Consider the following 27670-nt stretch of genomic DNA (forward strand, 5'->3'; position numbering starts at 1 on the left):
ATCAGCCTACCTTTATCTGCCTGTCTGTCTTCAGGTTTACATCCCCCCCCCCCAGCCTCTGCCTAGGGAAAGGGTAGTCTTTCCCTGCAGTGGGAACCAAAGCAGCTGACATCATTCTCCTCTCCCCCGTATGATCCGCACAACTACCCTATGAGGTATGTTAAGGTTGAAAGTGTGTGAATGGTCCATAATCCCCCAGGCACCTTTTAAAACATAAACCTGGGACCTGCACACCACCAGAATACAGCAGGTTCCATATGCAACTGACATTCCAACTGCCTTGCGGGGGGGGGGGGGTGAGGTGTGGAATGGAGTGAAGTCCAATCAGCTTCCATATGCAAAAGACCTTGAAACGCTGGGCGGGACTGCACAAAGCAGCCAGTCAACCCAGCCAGCGTCTTCTGACTGACAGTTCAAGCGTCCATACACTAAAGGTGTGCATTTGGAATGTTGGTCCCCACTACTGCTTTATAATATAAGGGAGAGATATGTCATATTTTAGATCGCAAAGTCTTCAAGATCTGTTTCCAGAAAGGGCCAGCCATGTTAATCTAATACCACCTTTTCATTCTAGCATAAAATGCCACAGAGAAGAGCACTCTAGCCTATGAAAGCTTATGCAAGAGTAAGAACTCATTGGCCTTTAAAGTGCCACTTCAAGACATCCTATTTGTCTTCCAAAGCTGTTGCCTTCTTGTCCTCTCTAAACCACCACACGCAGCATGAAGACGTGAGCAGTGACTCAGGAAAGCTCCTACCTTGCCACATATTCTGTTGGTCTTTAAGGTGCTATGAGCCCGGCACCACTCCTGGTGGACACTTCCGAGGCGCCCCCACGTAGATCCCGGCTGGCTGGGCTGCTCGGGGTCCTCCTGCAACCCACAGAGCTGGGCGTTTGGGGGAGGGCCCGGACCAATGGAGGCATGGACTGACAGCCTGCAGACGAGGGTGCTGGCACTGGGGGAGAGGGGGAGCCGGGAGAGGGCAGGAATGGGGGTGAGCGCTGGAGGACAGGGCGGGAGTTGCTTCTACTTCTCCCCCCCCCCCGACAGGCTCCCGCATGGAGGCTGTGAAAAAGTGCTGGCCAGAAGAGAAGGCAGGGGGGGTGAACCCCCTCCCCCGGGCTGTGAGTGAGGCGAGCGAGGGGAGAGGCGGGTTTCCTGGCAGAGATGGCGCTGTTTCCTGGCAGAGACAGGCGACCTCACGGCTGCTCCCCACTGCGCCTTCGGCTCCCCTTGGGCAAGTGGGTCGCCCTCCCAGAAAGGTGGGCGATTTACTACCCTGTTTAGGCGAGGGGGCGGGGCAGCAGGCCAGCGGGATGCCCCCTCTTAAGGGGCTGCTCCAGGCCGCTGCCTAAAAATTGTCTATGACGGGCCAGCCCTGCAGAGGGCGCCACAGAACCCACGAGCACCACATTGGGGACCCCTGGTTTAGGGATTTTACTACAGGCATGCCTTGTGAAGTTATTTCAGATGGTATTTACACATGCAAACAGCTGTGCAGGCGCACAGTGTAAGCAACTCATGATTTTATCATTCCCATCTCTCTGCTTCAAGGCCCTTCCATTCCAAGGGCAGCCCTTATACCCTTGTCTTCTACAAAGTGATTATCAGAATGACTACTGAGTGCAAAGAACCTGTATTACTGCGGCCCTGATCTTCAGTGCCAAAAAAATAAATAAAAATAAACAGCATATGCAGCCCTGGCAGAGATCTGAACATTTGGCTTTGGAACAGAAATAATTCCCAAGATTGCCCAAGAGCTTTATATCTACTCCTACAGCATAGCGATAAGCTTTCCAAGAAAATCCCTATTTTAGGCAGCATCTACTGTCAAGGAGGGAACTTCAGGGAAGGCTGTGAATGTGTTGACAGGTTTGGGTGGATTCCATAAAAGACATTCTCCCATGTTTCCAGCACACGTACATAGTGTGATTAAGGAAGCACAGCCCACAACTCTTCATCCAACCACATGACAGGTGTGGGGCCACTGAGCCTTGCGCAAGTTGAAATGACTCTACACACAAAAAAAGTGGAAATCCAAGCATGGACAATCCTGAACCACAGTTTCCCCCCACCATACCATTCTTCAGTGCACAGGGAAGTACAAACAGGAAGCCCAAGAACTTTGGAACAACAGATTAGAAGACATCAGGAAGTCACATCCAAATCTTGCCACCAAGTTAACCTACATAGTCTCATTTCAGTGTGCTGAAAACTGGGGGAGTGGGGGGGGGAGGATATATGCAGTATACCTCCGGTTCATGAAAAGATGTCTGGCTTTTGACCAAAAACCCCTCCCCAAATGTGTGAAAATTTGTAGTTTTTACATCTCAATGTTGTCAGCCATTGCAAACTTCAGAGTAACACATCTGAGATCATATTATTAATTCCCCTCCACTCTGCCCAACTACTGTTACTTAGAATCCATGCATTTCATTGCATTACTGCTACCCTCAAAGGCCAGGTAAAATTTGATTAATTCTAGAGTATAAAAAATGTGCTAGTAGTTTGAAAAATTGAGTAGTCAAGTTAATAACCTCCACATTAAGTCTTTACTACTGCCATTTGCTTTTATGACATTTTCAGTTAGCTGGTCTTCTTCCACAATCCAAATCCCACTAAATGAACAGCAAACCTCCCCTCCATTTAAACCTACCTGGATTGTTGCCTTTTAAAATAGTAATTGAGTAAAACATATCAGAGGCTCATCTCCTGCAAATACAGTTTGATCATCCCAGACTGCACACAATGGTACTGCAATAAATCAGCAAAATAGGAGTACTCTTGTGTGCCACTTTATTTGGAACAGCATAGTCATAAAAATTCATTATAAAGCACCTATCCCAGCCCTTGATACATTTGTATTACTAGAACACATACTTTGCTCTTGATGAATAGATTTTGATTCAGCAGTTTCCAAAGCAGTTTTATTTTGGAGAGCAGCTGCTTGTGTCTGTTGGAATGATGCTTTCCCAGGACCTTTGCTATCACTCAAAAGGAGAGTTGGAGAGGAGGAACAAGATACCTATGGGAAAAGTTCAAAGTCTTAGAGAAAAGATATGATTGGTCATCATTGTCAAGCCAGACAGACAACTGGCTGACCCTGGGATGAGGTTCCACAACCGTATCATCTTTCCTAGGGTCCGGGAGAGTTTTATCACACATAGCAAGTGCAGATGATTTTCTAACCTTAGGGAGGAGGAACCCATGCCACTTTGTACGTTTAAAAGAATGGTTGAACAATTGACTGATTCCCTGATTCCCTAACTCCAGCATGGGAACATTCATTAACTCCTCCCCACCACACACACCTTCTCTCCTATGACTACACCACACTATTTCACAAAACCTTCTTTGAATCATGCAGCTTCTGTCTTTACAGCCTATTAATATTTAGCAAAATACACTTGTATGAAAACTTCAAGCATTTTTAACCCACCAGAATTTCAAGCATTTTTAACCCACCAGACTGGGCTTGCCTGTGATGTTATATCTGTTCTACTCTTTGCACACGATGACTATCAAGGTGGAAGAGGTTCAAGACAGTGAGTTGCCTGGCTCGCACAATGTTCCAGGTTCAGTCCCTGCAATCTCCCATTAAAGGATGTCAGGTAGTAGGGAATGGCAAAGACCCTAGAGAGTCATTAACAGTCAGAGGAAACAACACTGAGCTAGATAGGCCAATAGTTTAATTTAGGAGGAGACAGGCTCATGTATCCATGTAGGAAGGTATTAACTGCAGCCATTTTTGAAAAGCCCACTTTCAGTGTTGCATATCCTCTGCCTTTGCATTTGGGAGATTCAACAGCCTTTTAGGTAGGAGAATAACTTCAGAACTTTTATTGGCTATTCCATACTTAATAGATTATGGGTTGAGCTGCTCAGCTGAATGAAGAAACTTCCTATAGCAGAGGAAGGTTAGGTGAGCAAAGTGGTACAATACAATCCTACTAAGAACAAGTGGTGTGGCTCCCATTGTCAGCCATGTAATGTCCACTTCAACAGTCTCCCATAAATACAAGTTATCAGAAGTACCAAGAGGTTAGATCAGTGGTTCCCAAAGCAAGTGGTACCATCATGGGGGGTGGGTGGGATTACTTAGGAGGGACTAATGGGCAACAGTGTTCATTTATTTATAATTGACCACGCTAGAGCCTAGAGTTGAACATTTTCCTTGCTTCATCCTTAAAGATGTACTCCTCTAAGATTTATTTCCTTTGCTTATAGATCCAGGTAGTCAGCCATTTTGGTCTGAAGCAGCAGAACAAATTTAGAGTCCAGTGGCACCTTCAAGACCAGCAAAGGTTTATATTCAAAGTATGAGCTTTCGTGTGCAGGGTACACTTTTCCAAATATTTCGTATTTGAAAAAATATTTCGTATTTTCGTATTTGAAAAAGTGTGCCTTGCATGTGAAAGCTCATACCTTGAATAAACCTTTGTTGGTCTTAAAGGTGCCACTGGACTCTAAATTTGTTTGCTTATGTTTGTTTGTATTTACAATTCTGAGATGTCACAAGTTACAAGACAGCCAGTGGCACTCCAAGGTTCTGCCTCTGCATACTCCTGAAATCTGTTGGAAACTATCGGAATTTTTAGTAAATGTGCCACCAGAGCTCTAGTCAGACGAGTATATTGTGTTTTGAGAAACTGATTCCGAACACTTGCTGCTTCAAACGGAAGTTTATCGCCTATCAAAAGGCAACACTGGTGAGACACTTTTACGATCTTTTTGACAATGTTGTGGAGCTTTTGAAGACATGAATGCTTTGCTCAAAGAGATCAGGCATGACATTGCTTATTTATCAAAAGTATTCGCAAAGTTTGATGAATTTGCAGTTGCAACGAAATGAGTTCACTCAGTCATCTATACAGTTATTTCAAAATTAACTCTATTCAAACACAATATAGTGTCAGACACTATATCAATTTCTGAGCTTGTTTGAAGACAAAGATGAAATATAAAATGATAATCTACAAGATTTTTGTGACCATTTGGATATGAGGATTTGATTATGATAATGATGATATGCTGCATGAAGTCTGAGTGGTCTGAGGACCTTCTTTCAATTGAAATTCCAGATTGGGTGTTAAGTCTGAGGCACTGAGGAAGTTGTGAAGGTGGAGGAAGAACGAATAGAACTACAAAATAACAGTGAGCTGAAGCTAAAGCTTAAGTAATTGTACCAACAGTTTGGGTTACAGAAGGAAATTTCTGATCGCTGTCCTGCACTGTGGACAGTGTTAAGAGCACCTTGTTGCATTTCCAATATCATATTTGGTGGAAGCAATTTTAGTGTGATCATCCAACTTCTCTGCAAGCAAAGAAATCATCTCCAGATTACTTATCAGGGTGATTTACAACTCCTGCTAAGTGACTTTAAACCAGACATTGAGAAACTGGTACCACTTCATCAAGCCCATCCATCACATTAAGAATTTACTGAACAGTGAAGCAGTTACTAAATGTAGTATCTAAGATTCTTGCTAAATGTCTTTGAAAAGATGGTATCACTGGATCTAGTCCATCAATTTTGTTGAATAAATCAAACTAAAATGTTTTAATTGGATTTGGAATAAATGCGCAATTATTAGTTATGATTTTATTTTTTTAACTTCCTTACTGGGTCATACAAACCACTATTCTGAAAAATGCTTTTTTAAAGGGTAGGATGGGGAGCACAGAGGATGAGTTTATGGAACCAAGGGGGCGATGGCCCAAATAAGTTTGGGAACCACTGGGTTCTATGGCTACTATGAACATTAAAACACCCAGTTCCGAACAGCATATTTACCTCTGAAAGCTTGTGAGGAGTTGGGATGATGGAAGGGTGGGTTTCCAGTAAGCTACTTTGAGTGGCTTGATGAACTGGAGTGCAATTTAGTGGGGACACAACAGCCACCATGCCTAGAGGTAAAACAAGGAGAAGAAGAAAAATGCCACTGCCTCTATACAGGGGTCATTTCATAGAAAAAGAGGTGCAGGAGCTAATTAGCATTACTCATTAGCATAACTTATTTGCATATGTCACACCCCCTGACATCACTGGAAGTGTGTCAGAAGGCAACACCCACCACTCAGGCTCCACTGGACTGTTTTGGATTTCTAGCTATTGGGGGTGTGTGGAACATACAGATCTGTCCCTCACAGAGGAGGGAGAGCTTGTACCTGGATAAAACTTGGTCTTAAAGGTGCCACTGGACTGTTTTGGGCCGGGGGGGGGGGGGGGCTCCGCAACTTACCTGGCTGCTTCTTGCTCTGACTGAGGACTGCTGGGAGCAGAGGATGGGGCTTGTTGTATATGCCCGCCCCCTGGGGTCTTTACTGCCGGAGCTCCGCTCCTGTGCGCTCCTGCAGGAAATGACCCCTGCCTCTATATACAAAATCCAAGGGATGCAGCAATGCACAAACAATGTTTGCTCAATGTAAGGGTTCAAACCATCGTAGGGGAACCCCCCCCCCCTAGAAATAGCTTGAAATAATTCCCATTTGGTATGGCTCCTCACTTAAAAAAACAACAACAGTTCACATAATACTGACATAATTATTTCCCCTATTCAGTTCACTATTTAATGTTAGTATTGGGTCCAGTGGTCCCCATCACATGTAGATGTGGTGCTTTTTTGATCACCACACCTATGCAAGATTAAAAACCTAATCAGATGAAAAACACTCAGACATTTTCACACAGCCCTGTCTCAGCTGGGATCGAAATATCTGGAGATGCAATGAGGTACTATCCACTTGTGAGGTAGCATAAATACACTGAGCTGCACAACCAGCCAGCCCTATATCTATTAAACTGAACAGCGCTGACAAGTTACTGCAGTAAATACAAGTCGGCCTATCAGAAAAAGGATACATTCTTTTAGTTCCACTTTACACACAATATTAAGTGTATTGTTGGAAGCACTGCCCCAAACATTGCCCAAACACACCATTGCAACTCATGCAAAATTTGTTCTTCTTCATACTCCATAATATAATAAACTATGCAGTTAAGAAGGCAGGGGCAGGAAAAGGAAGGGAAAATTAGGAATACAGTTAAATACAAACACAAATGAGACATAATTTGACTTGTATGCACCCAAGTGGTGGTTGTGGTGGGAGAATAACATGCCTTGCCAAAAAACTATGCCATGGACTCTGCAAAGACACCATAAGTCTCTAGTGGTCTCTCAGCAAAGGAATTTAAAACCCCATAAGCCCTGACCCAGGAATCTCTGAGATCCCTCCACAGTATGGTTTTATCTTCCCGCCATAGTACATGCAATGCTGCATTTGTGATCAATGATGGTGCACCCAGAATGACAGCATCATTGGGACCCACTGACTCTCTCTCTCTCTCCCTCTCTCTCAAGATTCACCTGGTGGAGAGAGGATGCTTTGTTCTGGCAATTTAAGAGGGGAGTGCTGTAAAGGCTGAGAGGTCTGCAGTATCTGATGGGGGAGCCTCGCTTCTGTTGAGCTGTGTGTCTGTGTGCTATTAGGCAAAATGTTTTGTGCTTGCGGAACAATACTGAAGGATGTCCTTTGATGAGGCACTGGCATCTGCTAGGGAAGAAATCAACAAAGGCAATTATTTTTATATTTGAATTTCTGAATTCCAAAACATCACATAAGGACTTCATGTAGGAGCCAGGTAGCACTCACTCTCAACTATAATGGAAGAACTGATTCAGGATGCATCTCAGAGATAAACAATATATAGGCAGGAGTTTTGGAAGATTTTTGCAATTAAGTCACAGCCACCTTATGGTGACTTCATAGGGTTTTCAAGGCAAGAGACATTCTGAGGTGGTTTTGCCATTGGCTACCTCTGCATAGCAACCCTGGGCTGAGCCTACTTAGCTTCCAAGATCTGATGAGATCACACTGACCTAGGCTGTCCAGGTCTGGGCAGGTACCTGTCATTAATTTATACAATGAAGCCAGTATATGTAGAAGAAACATCGGAAGCAGCTCTGTGTGTGTGTGTGTGGGGAATGCTACATTAGAAGAAAGATTGGGGGAAGTTTACCTTAATCTGCTCTTTGCAAAATAAATCCTTCTGCCTCTTTCCATTCTGCTTTAAGTGCATTTCTGTAAAATATGGGGAAATGTAACTTTTATGGTATATACATTTGGTGATGTTCTGTGCAGTTTTTCCATAATATATCCCTGGGTCAGTGTTCCCTCTAAGCTGAGTTAGTGTGAGCTAGTTCACAGTTTTTAGCTGCCGGCTCACACATTTTTGTCTTAGCTCAGGAAGGATGGCTCCAGAACAAACTAATTTATGCAGTAGCCAAATCGCTTGCTCACAACTTTAATGCCAGTAGCTCACAAAGTAGAATTTTTGCTCACAAGACTCCACGGCTTAGAGGGAGCATTGCCCTGGGTTATTCTTTATTCTTCTCTAATTTGTGGTTAATATAGTCTAGTGTACTAGTTATTTCCAGCAAAGGTATTCTCACCTCCTCCAGAGGAACATTAACTTAAAAGGTGCATCACAACACAACAGTCTACCAACCAACACCTTGGTCCACGCAGTAACTTGGGCTGCACATGGTGGTGAAAAGTGTGTGAGCCCCTCTTTTTATATCCGATACACATACACCTTAATATAGGACCTTTGCATCAGATGCCACATTGTGAGCAACTTCTCCATCACACAAAGATCTGCATCTGAAGTACTGTACTACTGTGGGTTGGATATCTGATTACAAATAATTCCGTTTGTTCGAAACTAGTAACTCCTGGTAACAGCTAGAGCCTGAAACAGCAAATAAATAAATAAATAAATAAAAAGTTTCTCAGTAAGTGCTAGTTTGGGGATAGTGTCCTCACAGCTCTATCCATCAGAGATTGGAGGAGAAGCACCTACCCAGCTGAGGGGAGGGATGGTAGATTGAGAGAAACAACAGACTTGAGTTTGGAAGACACAGACGCACAGGCACGCTTTGGCCAAAGCACCATGGAAGTGCTGGATCTCTTCCTGAAGATCTAATATATACACTTCAGTTTGCTTTACGTGTCTGGCTTAAGTCAGCTTGTGTGTTTCCCATACCAGTGACTTTGTAGATCTCCACTGGGTAGAACATACATTCGAGGCATATAAACAGTCTCATTCAGAGTCAGGCCACCACTTTCACTAGACAAACTGGGCTACAGTGTTCTGACTGGCTACAGTCCTCCAAGAGTTCGTGGTGAAGTCCTTCCTGGCTGTGGTGCAAGAGATGGCCATTTCCAGTTTACATGCTCTGCCACTGAGCTAAGGCTCCTTCTGCTCAGCCTCTTCCACTTTCTGTCCTGCATTACCACATTGATATGCAGAACCAAGACACTCCCAAGTTACTTCAAAGTGACATGGGGGCAAAAGCTGCTGACAACCAGTCAAGAGTTAATGTATGGAAAGAGGAATTAAAGTTTTCAATTTAGCCATGAGCTTAGCTTTCCCAGTAAGAAGTCCCAGTTTAGCCTAAGGCAGTGGCAAAGATCCCAGACCCATCGCTGAAGGAAGCTTAATTTAAAAAGAGAGAAAAAGAGCAAACCAGACTCAGAATCGGTGCTGTCAGAGGAGCTGGAGTCGTTGCTGCTACTCTCAGAGTCAGAAGAGGTGGTACTGCTGGTGGTGCTGCTGCTGCTTTCACTTAGCCGAGATGGTCCTCTGACAGTCTTTGGGATGGAATTATTTTCAGCTGGAAGACACAGAGAAAAAAGCAAACAGAATACGGATGATTATTTAGAATGTTTACACGCTGCCTTACTTCTTTTGACTCAGGGCAGCTAACAAACAACACAACAAGCTGCAAGGACACAAAACCAGGAGTCCATTAACAATATGAGTGGGCAGGGGGAGTACTAGAGGACAATGCCTTTAAAAGCTGGTGGAGGAGCGTTCTGCAATTTCTGCTGTGACTACAGACATTGCTTGCCAGATAACTGGGTTATTGGATAAATTATACGTCTGTGGCTGCAGGCTCTCCATGCTTTACAACATTACACTTTTCAATGTCAAAGTTTTACCTACATTTTGCATTCGGTTTCTTAGGGCTCAGTTGCCCATCGACATCTAGGAGCCTCCTCTCCAGTTCTTGTTTCTTCTCAAAATTAAGTTCTTCCTTCGACTTCTTTGCTGCACACATATATACACCGGGGGTGGGGGGTGGGTTGAGACACAGAGAAAAGAGGACATGAAGAGAGGATGAGGGACTACAACCGATTTTGTTTCAGGAAGAACCCATGTAGTTTTTCTTAACATTTTTGGGGATATTACATACACACCAGAATGTTTCTTGGGCCTTTTTCTTAAACAAGCGATTACGTATTCCTCCAGTTCCCTTAAAGTAGATGCTTTCAGATTCTCAAAGTCTATTTCTATTTCATCAGGATTAGAGTGGTGGAGCGAAGGTTCCCTTGACTGTATAATGTAGACCACCCTGCCAAGCTTCTTTCCTGGGAGTTTATTTATGTCCAAACTTAACTGCCTCTTTTCATCATAATTCATAGGTTTGGCATTATCCTCATCTTCAGAATTGTATACTGGCTCATCTTGCTGCTTGACTTTCTTTGATCGACTGCAAGAGAGAAATTTTTTTAAAAAGAGAGCTAACTGCAGTGCCAACAGCATAGAGTACAGATTCGCACCCACATGAGCAGCGGCACATCTTACATGTTCAAAGACATCTTCTTTCTTCGTTTCTTCATCTTTCTCTTTTTTTGACTCCCCAACTTGTTTTTGACTTTGCTTTTTCTTCTCTCTTTTGATTTTCCTTTCTTCTTCTTTTTCAGTTTGGGTAAGGTTGTTTTAGCCAAAGCTTGCAATTGCTGATGCACAGCCTTAAGCTATCAAAAAGAAAACACACACTGAAAGTGCTTGCTGCGTATTTTGAAGTCCCTAACAAAGCAATTACAGGGAGAATTGTAGAGGCCTAGAATCTGTTATTATTTTAAAAGCTGCTAAAGGAGACAAACTAATCTTTTAATCCTTCTCTGTTTTATAAAGTGGTTTTTGGGGGAAAGAATCCAATTATGTTGGAAACAGTGTGGTGGTACATCATGTGTAAGAAGAAGCTTTAGGAAGCAATTGCATTTGGACACTCTGAGTAGGGAAATTCCTGGAGATTTGTGGACAGAGCTTGGGGAAAACAGGATGCAACCTACGGTTGCCAACCTCCGGGTAGTGGTTGGAGATCTCCTGGGATTATAACTGATCTCCAGGCGACAGATCAGTTCACCTGGAGAAAATGGCCACTTGCAAGGTGGATTCTATGGTATTATAGCCCACTGAAGACCCTCTCCTCCACAAACCCTGTCTTCAGGCTCCACCCCCAAAATCTCCAGGTGTTTCCCAACCCAGAGCTGGCAAACCCTAGATGTCAGTGAGATATAATACCATAAAGTCCACCAGGGCTATTTTTGGGCAGGAACGCACAGGAACGGAGTTCCGGCTGGCTCCTGAGTTGGCCACGCCCCGCAGGAACTCATTAGCATAATAGGCCACACCCAACAGCAAAATTCATTAGCATATTAGGCCACACCCCTGACAGCAGAAACTCATTAGCATATTAGGCCACACCCCTGACAGCAGAAACTCATTAGCATATTAGGCCACACCCCTGACAGCACCGCTCATTAGCACATTAGGCCACACACCCCTAATGTAGCCAATCCTAATGAGTTTCTGCTGTCAGGGGTGTGGCCTAATATGCTAATGAATTTTGCTGTTGGGTGTGGCCTATTATGCAAATGAGTTCCTGCCGGGCTTTTTCTACAAAAAGAGCCCTGGTCCACCCTTCAGAGTAGCCATTTCCCCCCGGGGAAACTGATCTCTATAGTATGGAGATAGGGTGTCCAAGTATCTAGAGCACAGATACATTAGCATTTCCACCTTATTCATCAGGACAGTTTCCTAATATTAAAAAACAACACAACTTCACTGTGTAACTCCTCATTCCTAGACCAGCCCACTCACATGCTCTTGTCTCTCTTTCCTCAATCAGCCTTCTAATTGTAGCCAATAAGAGCAAAACAAGGTCCAGAGTAGATCAGGAAGAAAATTACAGCAGTCCTGCCCCTTCCTGTTCAGCCACCAATAGATGATAATCATTTCCTTGCTTGTCAGTTATACCTAGTGTTACATTTATAAGTATCTTTATACCTCTTGCATTATCTCATTTCTCTCCAAACTTGCAAGCTAGGGAGAAAGATAACAGAAAAGCTGCAAAGGAAAGCCATCAGCAAGGAGGAGAAATGTTTTACCATAAGTGGATCAGTATTTAAGAACTATCAACAGGCATAGTTTATAGGACCGGCATTCATCAGATGCAGAGAATGCAGCTGGGACAAAAGGTTGGCAATATTCCAAGAATGAATGTGACTTGTGCCACCACCTCATGTAATCATCAAAACATTTGAAAAGATATCTGCTTTCTACATTAAAATATAATCTGTTCAAACACAAAACGATGAGCCACGCCTAAGAGAAACCAGGTGGGGGGGGGGAGGGGGCACACATTGAAATGCACAATGTGTATCCAAACTTTGCACATTGTATAGACACTGAAAAGGAGCCAAGATTAGCTGTAGTTCCACAGTTTATGCATAAGAAATGACAAGTGGGTTTGCAGCCTAATTTGCTCTAAAACGTACAGCACAGCTCTGGAAACACAGCAACGATGCATAGAGATTATGACTTTCATAAACTACTGTTTTGAAAAGAGTGATCTGAACTAGAAGCGCTAGGCTAGTATGGTTGCCAAGCCGCCGGTTAGGGTTGCCAGCTCTGGTTTGGGAAATACCTGGAGATTCTAGGGGTGGAGCCTGAGGGAGGCAGGGTTTGAGGAAGGGAGGCACTTTAATGGGCATAATGCCATAGAGCCCACCTAACAAAGTGGCAGTTTTCTCCAGGTGATCTGATCTCTGTTGCCTGGAGATCAATTGTAATCCCAGGAGAACTCCAGCTACCATCTGGAGGCCGACAGCCCTACCTCCAGTGGCGGCAGGGGATCCCAAGCTCTTGTTGGTGAGCCTCTGTTCCAGGTAGGAGGGGCAGAGTCCCAGGAGGGGGGAAAAAACTGAAAAGAAAAATAAGGCCTCATCCGCTTACAGGAAGTGCTTACCATAGAGTTTCTGGGAATTGCAGGGAACTCTAATGGTACGAACTTCCTGTAAGTAGACAAGGCCTTATGTTCCCCCCCCCCCCCCCGGATATTGCCCACCTGCTGTCCCAGTGCCTGGCGAACCCACCTTGCAAATACTTGGAGTTTTGTGGGTTGGTGCCCGGCGAAGGGAAGAGCTCAGCAGGGGCATGATGTCATTAAGCCTACTCCCTGAAGCCGCTATTCCCCCCTTCCTCCCCGCCCCCAAGAAGTGATCTCTGTATTCTGGAGATCAGTTGTAATTTGGTGAGAACTTAGTAACTAGCCTTGGAAATCAGGCCCTAGTTCTGGCTCTTTGCTCAAATGTTTACACATGATGCACTATCGCTTCTCATGCAATGGATTTTCAGCAATGCTGAATGCAGTATCACTGATGTTCCTATGTATCCAGGAGTTTCATGCAACCAGTATTCTGTCTTATTCCATGCACAGGCTGCAAATTTAGCAAAGCAGCTGCCTAGTCACAGAAAAGAGTGCACAAACACCAGGTAGCTCATATGTTAAGACACTCATGATTAAGCTGGGTGGAGTTCCAGTGTGGCCTGGGCTTTTTCAGCAGCACCTCACACAGCCAATAGTGCACCCAAACTGCCTTTCAATATTATGATACATGTTAAGGGTAATTATTGATCTCCATTTTTAACCAATATTATATTAAATTAACCATCATCTACTTGCATTGAAACCTCCCCTGCTACTAATTTTTGTTCGCCTCCTTTAGCCACAACTAGTAAGAAATTAGGCTGGCGTCACAGTGCAGAATTCCTCTTCCAATCCTATCCCATCCACTTTATGGATACACTCAATTGCTAGCACCACATTTATTGCCGCTTACCTGCTCCTGGAGCTCTGCAAGCTGCCTTGCTCTTTCCTGCTCTGAGTCCTCAGAAGAGTCATCACTGCTGCTTCCGCTAGAAACAGGTACCTTTACTTGTGCCGTGAAATGCAAGGGAGGCCTAGATGTAGTGGGATCATCTGGAATTTTGGCAAATTGCATCTCAAAGACATCCTTATGGGAAAAGATATGCTCAGTTTAAAACCTCTTCTGCGATCCAGGTCCCTTCAATGCAAGTTTGAGTCTCGTGTGAAGACACTAGGGAGTGCCTTCTCACTGGGATTTCAGAAGGGCCATTGAAAGTGCCGCTGGCACACTCACCTGAAGTTTCCTTGCCATTGCTACCACTTCACAGTCAGGAGAGTTGTATCTGTAGCAGTTCATAAACATTAGCCTAACATCAGCAGCAAATTCTTGTATGTCTTTATATTCGTAGTTTTCCATTTTTTTCTGTGAAGAATAGAATGGCTTGAGATTCAAAACTGTATCACAATCAATATTTGGCCATCTCTTTAAGCACTATAGAATTAATATTTATTTGGTGGACTGCAGGGTTACAGAATAGTGAGCCCTTTCAATCTTCCTAAGTTACAATGTTTTATTGTTCTGTATAACCCTGTTTAGTTAAGTAAAGCAGGAATAAACATCTATGATGGTGCTTGACAAGGATTGTCAAACATCTGGTATAGGCCTATATCTAATAATTGTAATTATTGTATGGCATTGTGTGTAGTATAGCCAGGATATCCTAAGATTGTCTGGCAGCCAGAAGTTCTAACTCTTCAGCATTGTGCACCACTAGGTGGTGAGCTAGACTTGCTTTTTTGAGGCAAGAGACATTTAAGAGGTGGTTTGCCATCCCGCCACTGTATCACAACCAATGCTCCCTCTATGCCGTGGAGTCTTGTGAGCAAAAATTCTACTTTGTGAGTTCCTGGCGTTAAAGTTATGAGCGAGCGACTTGGCTGCTGCATAAATTAGTTTGCTCTGGCACCATCCTTCCTGAGCTAAGACAAAAATGTGTGAGCTGGAGGCTAAAAAACCGTGAGCAAGCTCACACTAACTCAGCTTAGAGGGAACACTGATCACAACCCTGTTATTCCCGTCAAGGTCGCCCATCCAAATACTAGCCAAGGTCGACCCTGCTTAGTTTCTGAGATCTGATGAGATTGGGCTTGCCTGGGCCCTCCAGGTTACGGCAAGCCTATACCTGAAAGCAGGGATAGGCAATCTTTTTGGCACTAGTGCAAAGAGAGAGAGAGAGAGAGAGATCTACCTGTGAAGATGTTGGTGTGCCAGCAAATAAGATGGGGTTGGGGAGAGAGATGAGGGTTGCACTTGGCCAGACACACTTGGAACAAGCCAATCCCCAGTGGTGCTCCCAGCGTCTTAAGGCTTGGCTAGTGGCTGTGCAGGTCTGGGAGTCTAAGCTGTGGAGTCTTGTGAGCAAACATTCTACTTTGTGAGCTACTGGCATTGAAGCTGTCAGCGGGTGATTTGGCCACTGCATAAATTAGATTGCTCTGGAGCCATCCTTCCTGAGCTCAGACAAAAATGTATGAGCCAGAGGCTAAAAAACTGTGAGCTAGCTCACACTAATTCAGCTTAGAGGGAACACTGAAGGAGATGACGGTGACGGGCATAAGCCATGGCTGTTGCCTTCTCCTGCACCACTGGCCCCAGCACCGCTGTCAGTGTCTTGGCCGCTTGGATGGAGATACCAAGCAAAATGGAGGATACCAAGCAGCATGCTACTGCTGGCACATGTGCCTGGGGTTTCCCTACCCTTGTCTTAAAGTGTAGCCAGAAAGGATATCTTTCAAGATATCTCAAGGTCCACATTTGCCCCTGATGCATCAGCTGTCAGAACCCTTTTGTCACATTCTAATCACCTTTTGTCTAAGCAACAGCACCACCTCTCCACTGACCTTTCCTCTAGCCATATTTTCCTCTCCAGTCCAGAATGTTATCTTTCAAAGATCTCTATCTCACAGGCTCCAGTTGTGGATTCTCTTCAGTGTAGTGTTTTATAAGTGCCTGATGTTCTGAATTTGAGTTGGACATCTCCTGGTTGGTATGTCAGTCTGTGCACCAATTACTGCTAGTCCATATGGATTAGTAAAACTAACCTGGACAGCGCAACATGGACACACTGTTGCTGGCTTAATATGTCAATAAGATCTCTAAATCTCCTCCCCATTCTGAAGTATCTCTGATGTGCTCCCTGGTTTAGCATTATTGCTATTGCTGGAAACAACATCTGGGGGGGATGGTGACATTTTAAACTTATGTGGAAAAATGCATTCCACTTTTGGCTACAATTTTGGGTCTGCAAAACCACCATTCCCAGAAGTTTATCAGTCAGTATAAGGATAGGAAACAGGACAGCAGTTCACTGTTTTCAAACAGTCCCCGGCCCACTGATGGCTGTCATAAGCACCCAGTACAAAGGCTTCATTATGCAAATATTGCTAGCCAGTAGCAAATAATCAAAAGGCCTTCTCACGACCTGGCAGAAATATGACACCTGGGAGATGACAAGAGACTCAAGGATGCCGAATGCTAGATTATCTCTTTTCTTGGAAAGGACTGGAAAAGAAGGATTGACCCACAAAGGGGGTGAGCAGACAAAGGAGTTAAATTTCCTGGACACAAGGAGAATGGAATCCATTTTAAGAAGTCTATTCTGAGGATAAATTGGAGGAAGGACCTCTCAGTGTCCATCCTGATGGCTGCCATTACCATGTAGAGCTTACAAAGGACAGGCAACCTGGACAAAGACTCAAGGTAATGGATGACTGATAGAACACTGTAACTTTAAGAGTAAAGTGCCTACCCTAGAATAACAACAGTCAGGATATGTTTAGCAAAGGGACAGAGGATTGTGTGTATGCACCTTTACTTTGTAACCTTGCTCAGCCCATTGCTGTACAGAGCATGTATGCACATCTTCATTTTCTTTTTAGTAAATTTCTTATTACTTTGAATGCTGGGAATGCTGGGACCCCACTCAAATACATTACTAAAAAAGTGCCAGGGAAGATAAGTAGTTGGTCAATAGATTACTGGATCCCCAGGAGCATGTAAGTACAGTATGCCTTCCATGTAAAAGATAGTCAGAGCAAAAGCAGAAGACATGGGCATTAGGTGGAGCCTGTAAATGGCAAGATGGACAGAGTTCCAGCCCTCTTAATGGGCAATATTCTAATCAACCAGTTGGTGGGCAGTGAAAATACCAGTGAGAAGTGGTGAACCCTTCTGAGAATCAGGAGGGCTCGGGAGAGTGATGTGCCACTGGCTGGAGCCCCAGGAGGGCTGTTGAGCGTCCCAACCTCTCAGAGGACCTAAAACAGAAGGCACTGATGGGCCAGCAGGGCATTCTGCAACAGCTTAGAAAAAGCATTATTTTTTTAGAATATATGCTAACTGGAAGAGGAGATCTCTCCTCTACACCATTCTTTGAGATATAGGATGGACCACTTTCTCAGGCAGGGATTATGCTATTACTATACTGTCTAGCCCACAACAAGTGCTCAACAGAAATTCAGGGCACTGCAAAGCTTCTTTTATCTTTGCTGTTGCTACTACTGAAGTAGAAACTCTCATGGTCACACCCTGGCAACTGAGGGACCAGATGGTACTAGTGATAGCAGGGAGATCTGGCCCAGAATCAACAAGTTGCCTTATACCCCAGCAAGCATGATAAAGCAACCACTCTGATTATTTATACTGTTAAGGTCCGCTCTCCCAGGGTTCAAACACACGGTAAGCCCAACATTTGTTGGGTCATGGGTGTGCAACCAGACTTGCAGTCAGATGTAAATCGGGGAAAATCAACAGTGCTCGTTAGCTCAGTGCTTGCGAGGGGGATGAAGGAGCTTCTAGCTTAACACCCACCTCCTTTTGCCAACAAAAATGGCAACAAGGAAGCTTTCACCCCTTTCTCTGGCTCCACATCTCCTTCTTTGGGCACGTGGAGCCAGATAAAGAAGTGAAAAGTCCCCCGCCCACACCATTCCAGCAGGTGAAAGCGTGGCAGAAGGGAAACCAGAAGCTCCTTCGCCCTCCCCTCACAGCACCAAGGAAATGAACATTATTTTAAAAGTGAGTTCCCCTAATGTATGTCTGGCTGCAAGTCTGGTCACATACCCATGACTGGACACATGCAAGGAGTATAGGGTTGGCAGGGAGCTTTCTGGAAGTGCGGGTGACATTACCATGTGCAAAATCCCCAGCATGGAAGTGATATCATCATTCTGGGGATGCCGTGCAGCAATGCTGTAGTATTTTGGGGCAACTATGGTTACCATAGAGTTTTGCCCAAAATACTAGAGTGTCACCGCGTGGTGTCCCCAGTGTGATGACATCTCTTCTGGGGACACTGTGCCGGGTGTTGGGGTGGGGCTCCCCCCTGCTAGCCAGCTGGCTGGCAGCGGATTGGAGCCTACCAAATCGGGGGATCCCCGCTCCCACCTGAGGGGTTGGCAGCCCTACAGGAGTATTGTTTATTTGAGCCTTAGAGACACTGCATACTGAAGGTCCCAGACCAGGGTAATTTTACATAACCCACCAGATTAGCACTCACTATACCAAAGCCAACTTACTTTAATAGTTCCAAGATCCATTGGATGTTTAATAACCATATGATAGTCTTCAAGGCCCACGACGGTAACATCTACTGGTTTATAAAAAGGCCAAGCGTACGCTGCATGCTTTTTTGAGAACATTTCTACAAGGATCGCATTACAATATTTCAGCTGTGCTGTCAGCTTTAGGTTTTTGATAGGTTCCGGAGGTTGCTGGGAGTCTGGCAAGTCTTGCTTTACTGGAGAACCTTCACACTCTTCTCTAGATGAGATCTTGGTAATTTTGGGCTCATTGGGGGCTGGCGAGGATTCACTGCTTGTGGTGATTATTGCAGTAGTAGTATCAGCCTTCCTTTTCACACCCTTTTCAATACCAAAACAGACGGTTGAACAAAAAGCGGGGTTGAAAAAAAGGGGGGGGGGGGGGGTTATAACACAGAAAAATCCATTTTAGGCACCTTTGTAATAAGGGAGCCATAAAAATCACAAAAGCATAGCCAATATCTGTTGAAGCCTTTTTATTCAAATGCTTCAAGTGGAGTGTAATTGTGAATTACCTTATCTTCCCTAATGAGATGTCTTTAGTCATCATTTAGGATGCTGGGATTGGTGGGAAGCAGTTATTTGTCTGTTTGCAGGCATGATGCCCACGCTCCCCAGTTTGCTAATCTATTGCAGGGGGAAAACTGACTTGAGTTTCCCCCAGCAATCAAACCATGAGTACTGAAGAATTCCCCCTCCCAACTAGTGTTATCACTACAATTGCTGGTGCAGGTGCCATGGATACCTTTTGTTGATGACCCTTGCACATTATCCTTTATTTTTGTTTCAGGTTTTTCTAGGCAGGAGCTGTTGTTCACTGGTTGAGCAACCTTTGCATATGGAAGTTCCCAAGGCTTAGTCCCTAACAGTTAAACGATTTTCTGGGTTGATTTACATTACAAAGTCCTCACAACCTCTACAAGGACTTTTGATCAGACGTGCCCTGGGACTTCCATACTCAGAACTTCATTTCTATGTGGACGTGATCCAGATCATGACTGCAGTGCATGGGAAAGTGGGCTGAAGACTTCCCCTCTCTATACAGTTTTTTTCTGACCAGAGACAGCCCCACAAAGAAAACTTATGGATAGTCATCAGTCTGACTGAAAGTCCTTATGGCAGCCATGAGGACGTTAATGTGTGAACTGACCAATCTGAGCCAGGTAGCAGGCACTGCGAAAGACTTCTCTTTCTCCCCGAGACCCTGGCATGCTAATTCCTGGTCAGAGATGACAATACTGAGCTATGTGGACCAATAGTCTGAACTGGTATGAGCATATACATCTATATATCTAGTTCTCAAGTGCACCCCCCTAACTGTGGATAGCTAAATCTGCAGATAGGGAGCACACTTAACTTAAACAGATGTTTCAGCAAACTTGGGGGACCCCCTAGGTTTGCAGAAAAATCTGACAATAAATAACAACATGGGGAGGTGTTAAACTCTCCCCCAAAATAAAAAAGCACTATCTGTGCATGCACAGACCTGGTGGCTCCTGCCTGGAGTTGTGCCAGGCAAGCCACCGAAAGAGGGGGCCTCACTGGATTGCCCGGAGCAGTTCTGGGTGAGCCACCAAGAAAGGCGGGGGGAGGGTGAGAAGTCAGGGGAAAGTCTGCTGACTCACCCAGAGCTGCACTGGGTGAGCCACAGAGAGCGGTGGGTGGGGATGGAAGAGCCAGCTGGCTCACCTGGAGGTGCTCCAGGCAAGCCACAGAGAACCAAAAAAAAAAAAGAGAACACCACTTGGCAAAAAATAACTAACAAGCAAATAAGCAAGTATATAATGATCAAATAAACATAACAACAAGTGTAATGTAAATCAAATAAGCCTAACAACAAGTATGATATAAATCAATAGGCCAAAGTGCAAAGATAATAGAAACAGTCAGAGTCTTCTCTAGCATAGAGGCAATATCAAAGTCCAAATTGGAATGCCAATCATCAAATTTTCTGAGCCATCAAAAGCCTCTGAGCCATCAAAAGCCGACACGTAATCCGGATGCCTGAAGCCACGTTTCGAATCGTTCTTATTCAAGTATGGCTGTAATGGGACCCAGTCTCAAAAACTGGCATATGCTAAGCCAGAATGATCAGTCAAGGAGGATTAAGGGTCCTGTTGTTATGTTTATTTGATCATTATATAAAAAAATGTTGTTATGTTTATTTGATCATTATATACTTGCTTATTTGCTTGTTAGTTATTTTTTGCCAAGTGGTGTTCTCTTTTTTTTTTGGTTCTTACATAGTACACTGGCTCCCCCCCCCTTTTTTAAGCCACAGAGAACAGCAGAAGAAGGAGAAACTAGTGGCTCATCTGGAGCAGCTCAGGGCAAGCCACGGCGGGGGCGGGGTGGAGGAAGACTGTGGTGGCTCACCTGGACAAGCTGCTGAGAGTGGTTATGGGGGGGGGGTGAAGCCTCAGGGGGGTGATGGACAGAAAAAGAAACAGTGCTGGGGTAGGGGTACAGAAAGAGAAAGAGGGTGACGGGGTAGGGGGCAGAAAGAAAAAGAGTGAAGGGGTAGGTTGCAAAAAGAGCATTGTGATGTATGGGGCAAAGAGTAAGAGATGGGTGACAGGATGGAGAAAGAGTGAAAGGCAGAAAAGTAGGGGAAGAGGGGAGGAAACAAAGCAGGGGAATGCCCCCTCCCCACAAGTTTCTTGCAGGTCCACATTTGTTTAAGACGTTTTAAAACAAGTGTTAGAGACCAAGCAGTCCCTACTATGTTGGTGCAGCAAGGAGAGTTGATCTCGCTTTTAAAGTGACTAACAGCAGCAGGGTGACACAATAGTATCCCTACAGCCATACCTAGAGATGTAAAATTTCCAGACATTTTGAAGCCATGCTTTCCCAGTTGTGTGTGTATAGTGGGGGACCAAATATATGCAATATTAGATTTCCTTTCAAACCTAAACTATTTTTACTGATTGTGCAGCATAAAATGCATCATTTATAACTTAGCATCTAATATCACACTATTTGGCACATTTGTAGAATTTAAAAGTACAAGGATCTTCATTTTCTGTAATAAAAACTGCAAACATAACCAATACTTGTGAAAGAGTTGCAAACTCTTGCACCCTGTGCTACCATAGCATGTGTATCTTTAATGTTTGCCATCTGAGAAGGGGGGAGGGATAAATAAAGAAGACAAAAAACATTCTGGAGCAAACAAAACAAACTATTATTTGGATGAGAACTCTCTCCTAGAGTCACAATAGGTAGCCTGTGCTCCCCTCCAGTTGCTACCCCGGCTCCAAAGAGCTGTTAGTGTCTCTTGCTGGTCACTGAAGGCAGGCAGACTGGGTGGCAGCAATGGGTGCAAACAGGGCTATTTTTGGGCAGGAATGCACAGGAACGGAGTTCCGGCTGGCTACAGAGGGAAGATAAGGAGATCAACCCCCCCTCCAGCAACTACGAGGCGGGCAGGCCAGGGGGCCCTGGAAGGATCGGGGTGGCATTTAAATGACTCCCCGCACCTTCCCCGGCCTGTCCAAGGGCCAGCTTGCTCGAGCTCCGCACAGCCGCGGGGCACCCTGGGAAGCCATGGAAAGACATGGGATGTGGCCTATTATGCTAAAAAGCTGTGCTGCCAGGGGCGTGGCCTAATATGCTAATAAGTTTCTGCTGTTGGGTGTGTCCTATTATGCTAATGAGTTCCTGCTGGGCTTTTTCTACAAAAAAAACCCTTGGGTGCAAACTATACCCTTTTGCCTCCTCCTTGGTGGGCCCCTACTGATTTGGTATCTCTGGATGATGAGTGGTATGGCCCTGACCACAGCTATACGCTTGCCACGTTGCTGATAGGCAGTGAACAGATACATATTGCTGGATTGCACCGCTGTGAAGTTTATTATCTTTATCACCTAGAAAGACCCTTCATCAGTTATGCAATAGTGTCTTTTAAAAAAAAAACCTTGAGAGGAACACCCCTTCTTTCAGTACCCACTAGATTAGTTCACAGTTAGGATTCTGTTCTGTTTACACCATGATGAAATGATGAAATACAAAACAAGGACACAATCCATCTGCAAGGCTTGAAATTCCAAGTGATCCCTGAAGCATTACTCTGGTGGAACTAAAGGGATCTAGCATCACACCAGGCTGGACAGAAAACAGGAGATTCATAAGTTTCTCCCAGTAATAAGTTCTTTATCTCTATGGTGTGAGAACTACTGCAGAACTTCAGTCCTATGATTATTAGCTCTTTTGTCTTCAACACAGAGTAACTTAAAAGATGATGCTGTTAAAGTGCTGCACTCAATTCACCAGCAAATTTGGAAAACGCAACAGTGGCCACAGGATTGGAAAAGGTCAGCATACATTCCAATCTCAAAGAAGGGCAATGCCAAGGAATGTTCAAACTATCGCACAATTGCACTCATATCGCACGCTAGCAAGGTCATGCTCAAGATCCTACAAGCTAGGCTTCAACAGTACGTGGATAGAGAACTGCCAGAAGTACAAGCTGGGTTTCGAAGAGGTAGAGGAACTAGAGATCAAATTGCCAACATTCGCTGGATTATGGAGAAAGCAAGAGAGTACCAGAAAAACATCTACTTCTGCTTCATTGACTATGCTAAAACCTTTGACTGTGTGGATCACAACAAACTATGGCAGGTCCTTAAAGAGATGGGAGTACCAGACCACCTCACATGTCTCTTGAGAAACCTGTATAAGGGCCAAGAAGCAACAGTTAGAACCGGATATGGAACAACTGATTGGTTCAGCATAGGAAAAGGAGTACGACAAGGATGTATATTGTCACCTTGCTTATTTAATATATATGCAGAGTACATCATGCGAATAAAAGAGGAGAGCGCAAAGGTTAGCTTGAAACTCATCAAAAAAACTAAGATCATGGCATCCGGCCCCATCACTCCTTGGCAAATAGAAGGAAAAATCGTGGAAGCAGTGACAGACTTCACGTTCCTGGGATCCCAGATCACCGCAGACTGTGACAGCAGCCATGAAATTAAAAGACGTCTGCTCCTTGGGAGGAAAGCGATGGCAAACCTTGACAGCATAATAAAAAGTAGAGACATCACCCTGCCAACAAAAGTCCATATGGCCAAAGCAATGGTATTCCCAGTAGTACTGTATGGCTGTGAGAGTTGGACTATAAGGAAGGCCGAGCGCCAAAGAATAGATTCTTTTGAATTATGGTGCTGGAGAAGACTCTTGAGAGTCCCCTGGACTGCAAGGAGATCATATCAGTCAATCCTAAAAGAAATCAACTGTTATTGTCCCCTGGGAGGCCAGATACTGAAGCTGAAGCTCCAATACTTTGGCCACCAAATGAGAAGGGAGCACTCACTGGAGAAGACCCTGATGCTGGGAAAGGTTGAAGGGCAAAGAAGAACGGGACGGCAAAGGATGAGATGGTTGGACAGTGTTATCAAGGCAGCGAACATGAAATTAAGCAAACTCTGGAGCACGACGGAAGACAGGAGGGCCTGGCGTGATGTGGTTCATGGGGTGGCGAAGAGTCGGACTCGACTGTGCGACTGAACAACAAAAACTAATGGCCAATTTATTTCTTTGTTCTGCTAAGCATCTCTCTACAACGGTCAATCACAGATCAATTACTTCCTTCCAAATATGTCCTGTTTCCCTCCCTTCTTCTCCCCCCTGCCCATTTGGGAAGGACCATGTTCAAAACTTACTTTAATTACTGTTTCAGTAGTGGGCAGTGCATTTGAGGATGCAGTTGCAGGTGAAGATTCAAGGATGTTCTGCTTTGGTGTTGACGTCGCTGGAAGCCGCTTCACTTTCTTAGGTTGTTTCAGTTTAGCTTGCGAGATTCCAGTGTTAGGATGGTCATTACCTAATGAATGGAGCTTAAGTTGCATAATTAAAAGGCACGAGATATTACAATCTGAAAGCAGAAATACACATCAGATGAAGTTCTGCAGTTTATTTTCCTGACTGTTTTTAGCTTTTTTCAAAAAATCAGCCTCAGGGGCCAATATAAGAAGGGGAGAGGGAATAACTGTGTGGTGTTTTTCTACCAAATAGCACCTCTTTGTTTTTGCCCCTACTGGGAAAAATTTACAGGTATCTAGTTCCCAGAAGCAAGCAGCTCTCAGGTGGTGGTTTTAGACAGGAAAATGGCAGGGGGTTAAGTATCTGTTCTCCTACTCCGATCTCTCCCTCACAGCTTTCTGTGTATGTACTCTATCTTAAAAGTTGTTGGGGAAAACAGTTACAAAACAGTTACAGAACTACTTGAATTGTGTAGTTTTGGCCCCCATATCTTGCCTTCTAATATTCTTTACCACCATGTATTATATTGAAAGCCTTCATGATAGGTGAGGTCTTATTTCTAGCTGACTATCGAATCCTGAAAACCATACACTGATGCAGATGATAGCAACAAAAGACTGGGGTTCTACACAGAAGAAGACAGAAACACCACTGTACATTTAACAGCATACCAAAAATCACCCCCCCATTTAAACACTGAAAGCTTTTCTTTATCTGCTGTACAGTACATCTGTTTACCCTGCTTGTTCATTGGCTTCAGAAGCATGAAATGCTAGTAATAATTCATAACAGCTTGATATTTTTTTTAAAAATGTAGCCATGTTTAATAGAATGTTAAAACTTACAACAGATCTGGTAGTATTATTTATAAAATGGTTGTAACTCAAATGCACTCAGTAGCTTTTACTGTTTGGGTTATAGAAGGATAGAGGGTAGTTGAGCACAGGCATTTTGTGAGCGTGCATAAGGATATATGCACATGCACTTCAGTGCATACATGTCAAGATAAATCACTAATGGAAAGAAATACACAGCTTCCAGAGGGCTGCGTAAGAGTGCTGAAATCTTGAAGAACTCTAGTGTATATGTGTATGCACAAACAGCACTTCAGTCATCTCAACTTCTCTTCTAAAAAGGCAAACAGATAATTATTTCCCATAAGCAGGTGCCACAAAACAGGGATTACCCTTGGAATTCATAATTCAAGTGGCAGTTGTTTCCAGGATAAACAAAGCAGCATTGAGCCCAATACTTTTGCGGTAATTTCAATATTATAGAAGGACTTAAATATTAAGAGAGTTTCACTTGATCACAAGTAATGCCACTTGCTTTGGACTTTCTAAGGATAGATTCACATGCCCATGTTTTTCATACAACTGCATTTTATCTTGTTAAAACTGAGTAATCTCAGTCTTCTTGAGGCTACAATAAGCATGTTGCAGATTAAGTAGTTTTGAAAATCCAGCATTATGATAGGGAAAGCATGAATGCAAACGCACCCTAATGCTATATTTGCATTGTTCTTCATCGTTAGGACCTGTGTGTTAAGTGCTGTCAACCTGCGTGTTAAGTGCTGTCAATTTATGGTGACCCAGTGGATTAATGACCTGCAAAACATCCTGCCATTAACAGTCTGACTCATAGAGGGCTGTGTCTGTCCAGTGGAGGGCTGTGTGAGTCAGTCCACCTCATGTTGGATCTTTTTTCCTACTGCCTTCAACTCTTCTTAGCATTAGTGACTTTTTCAGTGAACCTTGTCACACACTTTGGTAGTTTTTACCATAATTTCCTTTGCAATGAACTGGACATCAGTATTGTGAGAAAACTCTAAGATTTTCAGGTAGAACCAGATTCTGAACAGTTGTCACAAATGTCTGTTTTCCTACTGATAGTCTACTGGTCTACCTGGAGTTGCCAATGTAGTGTAGTGCCGTGGTTCTAGCTGCAGTTCAGCAAGAGCCCAGCATCAGCAATACCAGTTGCTGGAGAGATTTTTAAGTATTTGCGGTCAGATTTCTTTCCAGTGTGTAATATCTTACAGCAGTGTTTTGACTAGTGCTATCATCACCCTTCTAAAAACAATGGTTGCTTACGCAGCTACACAAAGACTTTCTTACCATCTGTTTTTTCCCCCTTTCCTTTATTGACCACCACAACTTTCTCTTCTGGGGGCATCTGTGCAATTTTTTGCAAAAATACTTTTTCTAGCGCCTGTGCCATGAAAACAATGTCATCACCAGGCTGCAAGAATAAACACACTAATCAGCTACTGGACAAGATCCTTATGTTCATATCACTAAAATGTGCCCACTATGTCACAATAAATTGATAGTCCATGCCTATAGACCTGTGACTCCTTTTACTATAAAGCACCTACTCTGCTTTTTAAAACTTCATTGAGTGTTCCTTGTGGTCCTAGTGCTAATCTTGTATATCCTACCCCTAGAACTGAAGAACTAGATTTTAAAAACCATTTTATCCAATAGTATAGTAAGTGACAGCACATTTACCAAACAGCAAATCTAATAGGCCACCCACAGACACTAGGGGTTTCTACACACTAATTGAGTGACTTCCTAAAAAAGCAGAAAAATGTAACAGAAAATTGGGCAAAAGATTCGACTTCTGGTTTATGGCGGCACGCTAGCAGACTCACCTCCCGGACCTCCCGGGGGTGAAGCTGTGCTCCAGCCGAAGGAGGGGGTGCGCAGGCTCGCTTACCCCCCCAGAAACCCGGGGAAGGGACTCTGGCCATGGAACTTATAAGAGGTTGCCTCTTCGAGGGCGGAATGCCGGAGATTTGAGGCACCTCTTTGTTCCGACGGTTCTCCGTGCTGTGAGAGATTTAGTGATGCTGACCGCGGCAAGCGTGGGAGATCGAGCATCAGAAATGAACCTGAAAGCAAGGTCGAATGACCAATTATGAACGTGAGTCAGCTTTAAAGCGTTTTTAAAGGGAAAAAGCTAGCTCCCCACCCCACCGAACGGGAAAAAGGCGAGCGGCGCCTCCCAAGCACATGAATTTTTGAGCAACTGAGGGGGGGGGGAGCGGAAATGCGAAGAAAACTGTTGAGAAGTACTTACCAAAGCTAATCTAAGCGGTCAAGTGCACATTCAGAGACTTGTAAAAAAATTGTGAAAGTAAACAAACGATAAAGATGGCGGGGAAGAAGGACAGAGAAAAACTTTTGAACGTGAAAGGCTTAGAGAGCCCAAAACAGGAAGCTACCAGTGAGGTGGCTAAGGCTATAGCAGAGTATATGCGTCCTCTGCTGGAACAGCTGAATAACTTCAAGGAAC

The 27670-nt window shown here is 44.2% G+C and overlaps 1 protein-coding gene across 1 annotated transcript in view; it reads right to left on the bottom strand.

Annotated features, from left to right (window-relative positions):
- The window catches only part of BRDT (bromodomain, testis-specific), a 54285-nt gene that overhangs the window by 19404 nt on the left and 7211 nt on the right, over positions 1 to 27670 (bottom strand). Inside the window, exons 3-15 of the mRNA XM_015420180.1 lie at positions 26488 to 26611; positions 24271 to 24482; positions 18581 to 18925; positions 14298 to 14426; positions 13977 to 14150; positions 10654 to 10826; positions 10266 to 10558; positions 10012 to 10116; positions 9533 to 9679; positions 8023 to 8084; positions 7370 to 7553; positions 5797 to 5909; positions 2883 to 3027 (exon numbers count right to left, since the gene is read on the bottom strand). Of these exons, the coding sequence (XP_015275666.1) occupies positions 2883 to 3027; positions 5797 to 5909; positions 7370 to 7553; positions 8023 to 8084; positions 9533 to 9679; positions 10012 to 10116; positions 10266 to 10558; positions 10654 to 10826; positions 13977 to 14150; positions 14298 to 14426; positions 18581 to 18925; positions 24271 to 24482; positions 26488 to 26611 (2206 nt within the window). The remainder of the gene's footprint in view (positions 1 to 2882; positions 3028 to 5796; positions 5910 to 7369; positions 7554 to 8022; positions 8085 to 9532; positions 9680 to 10011; positions 10117 to 10265; positions 10559 to 10653; positions 10827 to 13976; positions 14151 to 14297; positions 14427 to 18580; positions 18926 to 24270; positions 24483 to 26487; positions 26612 to 27670) is intronic.

The sequence above is a fragment of the Gekko japonicus genome, unplaced genomic scaffold (genome assembly GCF_001447785.1).
Source record: "Gekko japonicus isolate JY-2015 unplaced genomic scaffold, Gekko_japonicus_V1.1 scaffold134, whole genome shotgun sequence".
In the NCBI taxonomy this organism is placed as follows: Eukaryota; Metazoa; Chordata; class Lepidosauria; order Squamata; family Gekkonidae; genus Gekko; species Gekko japonicus.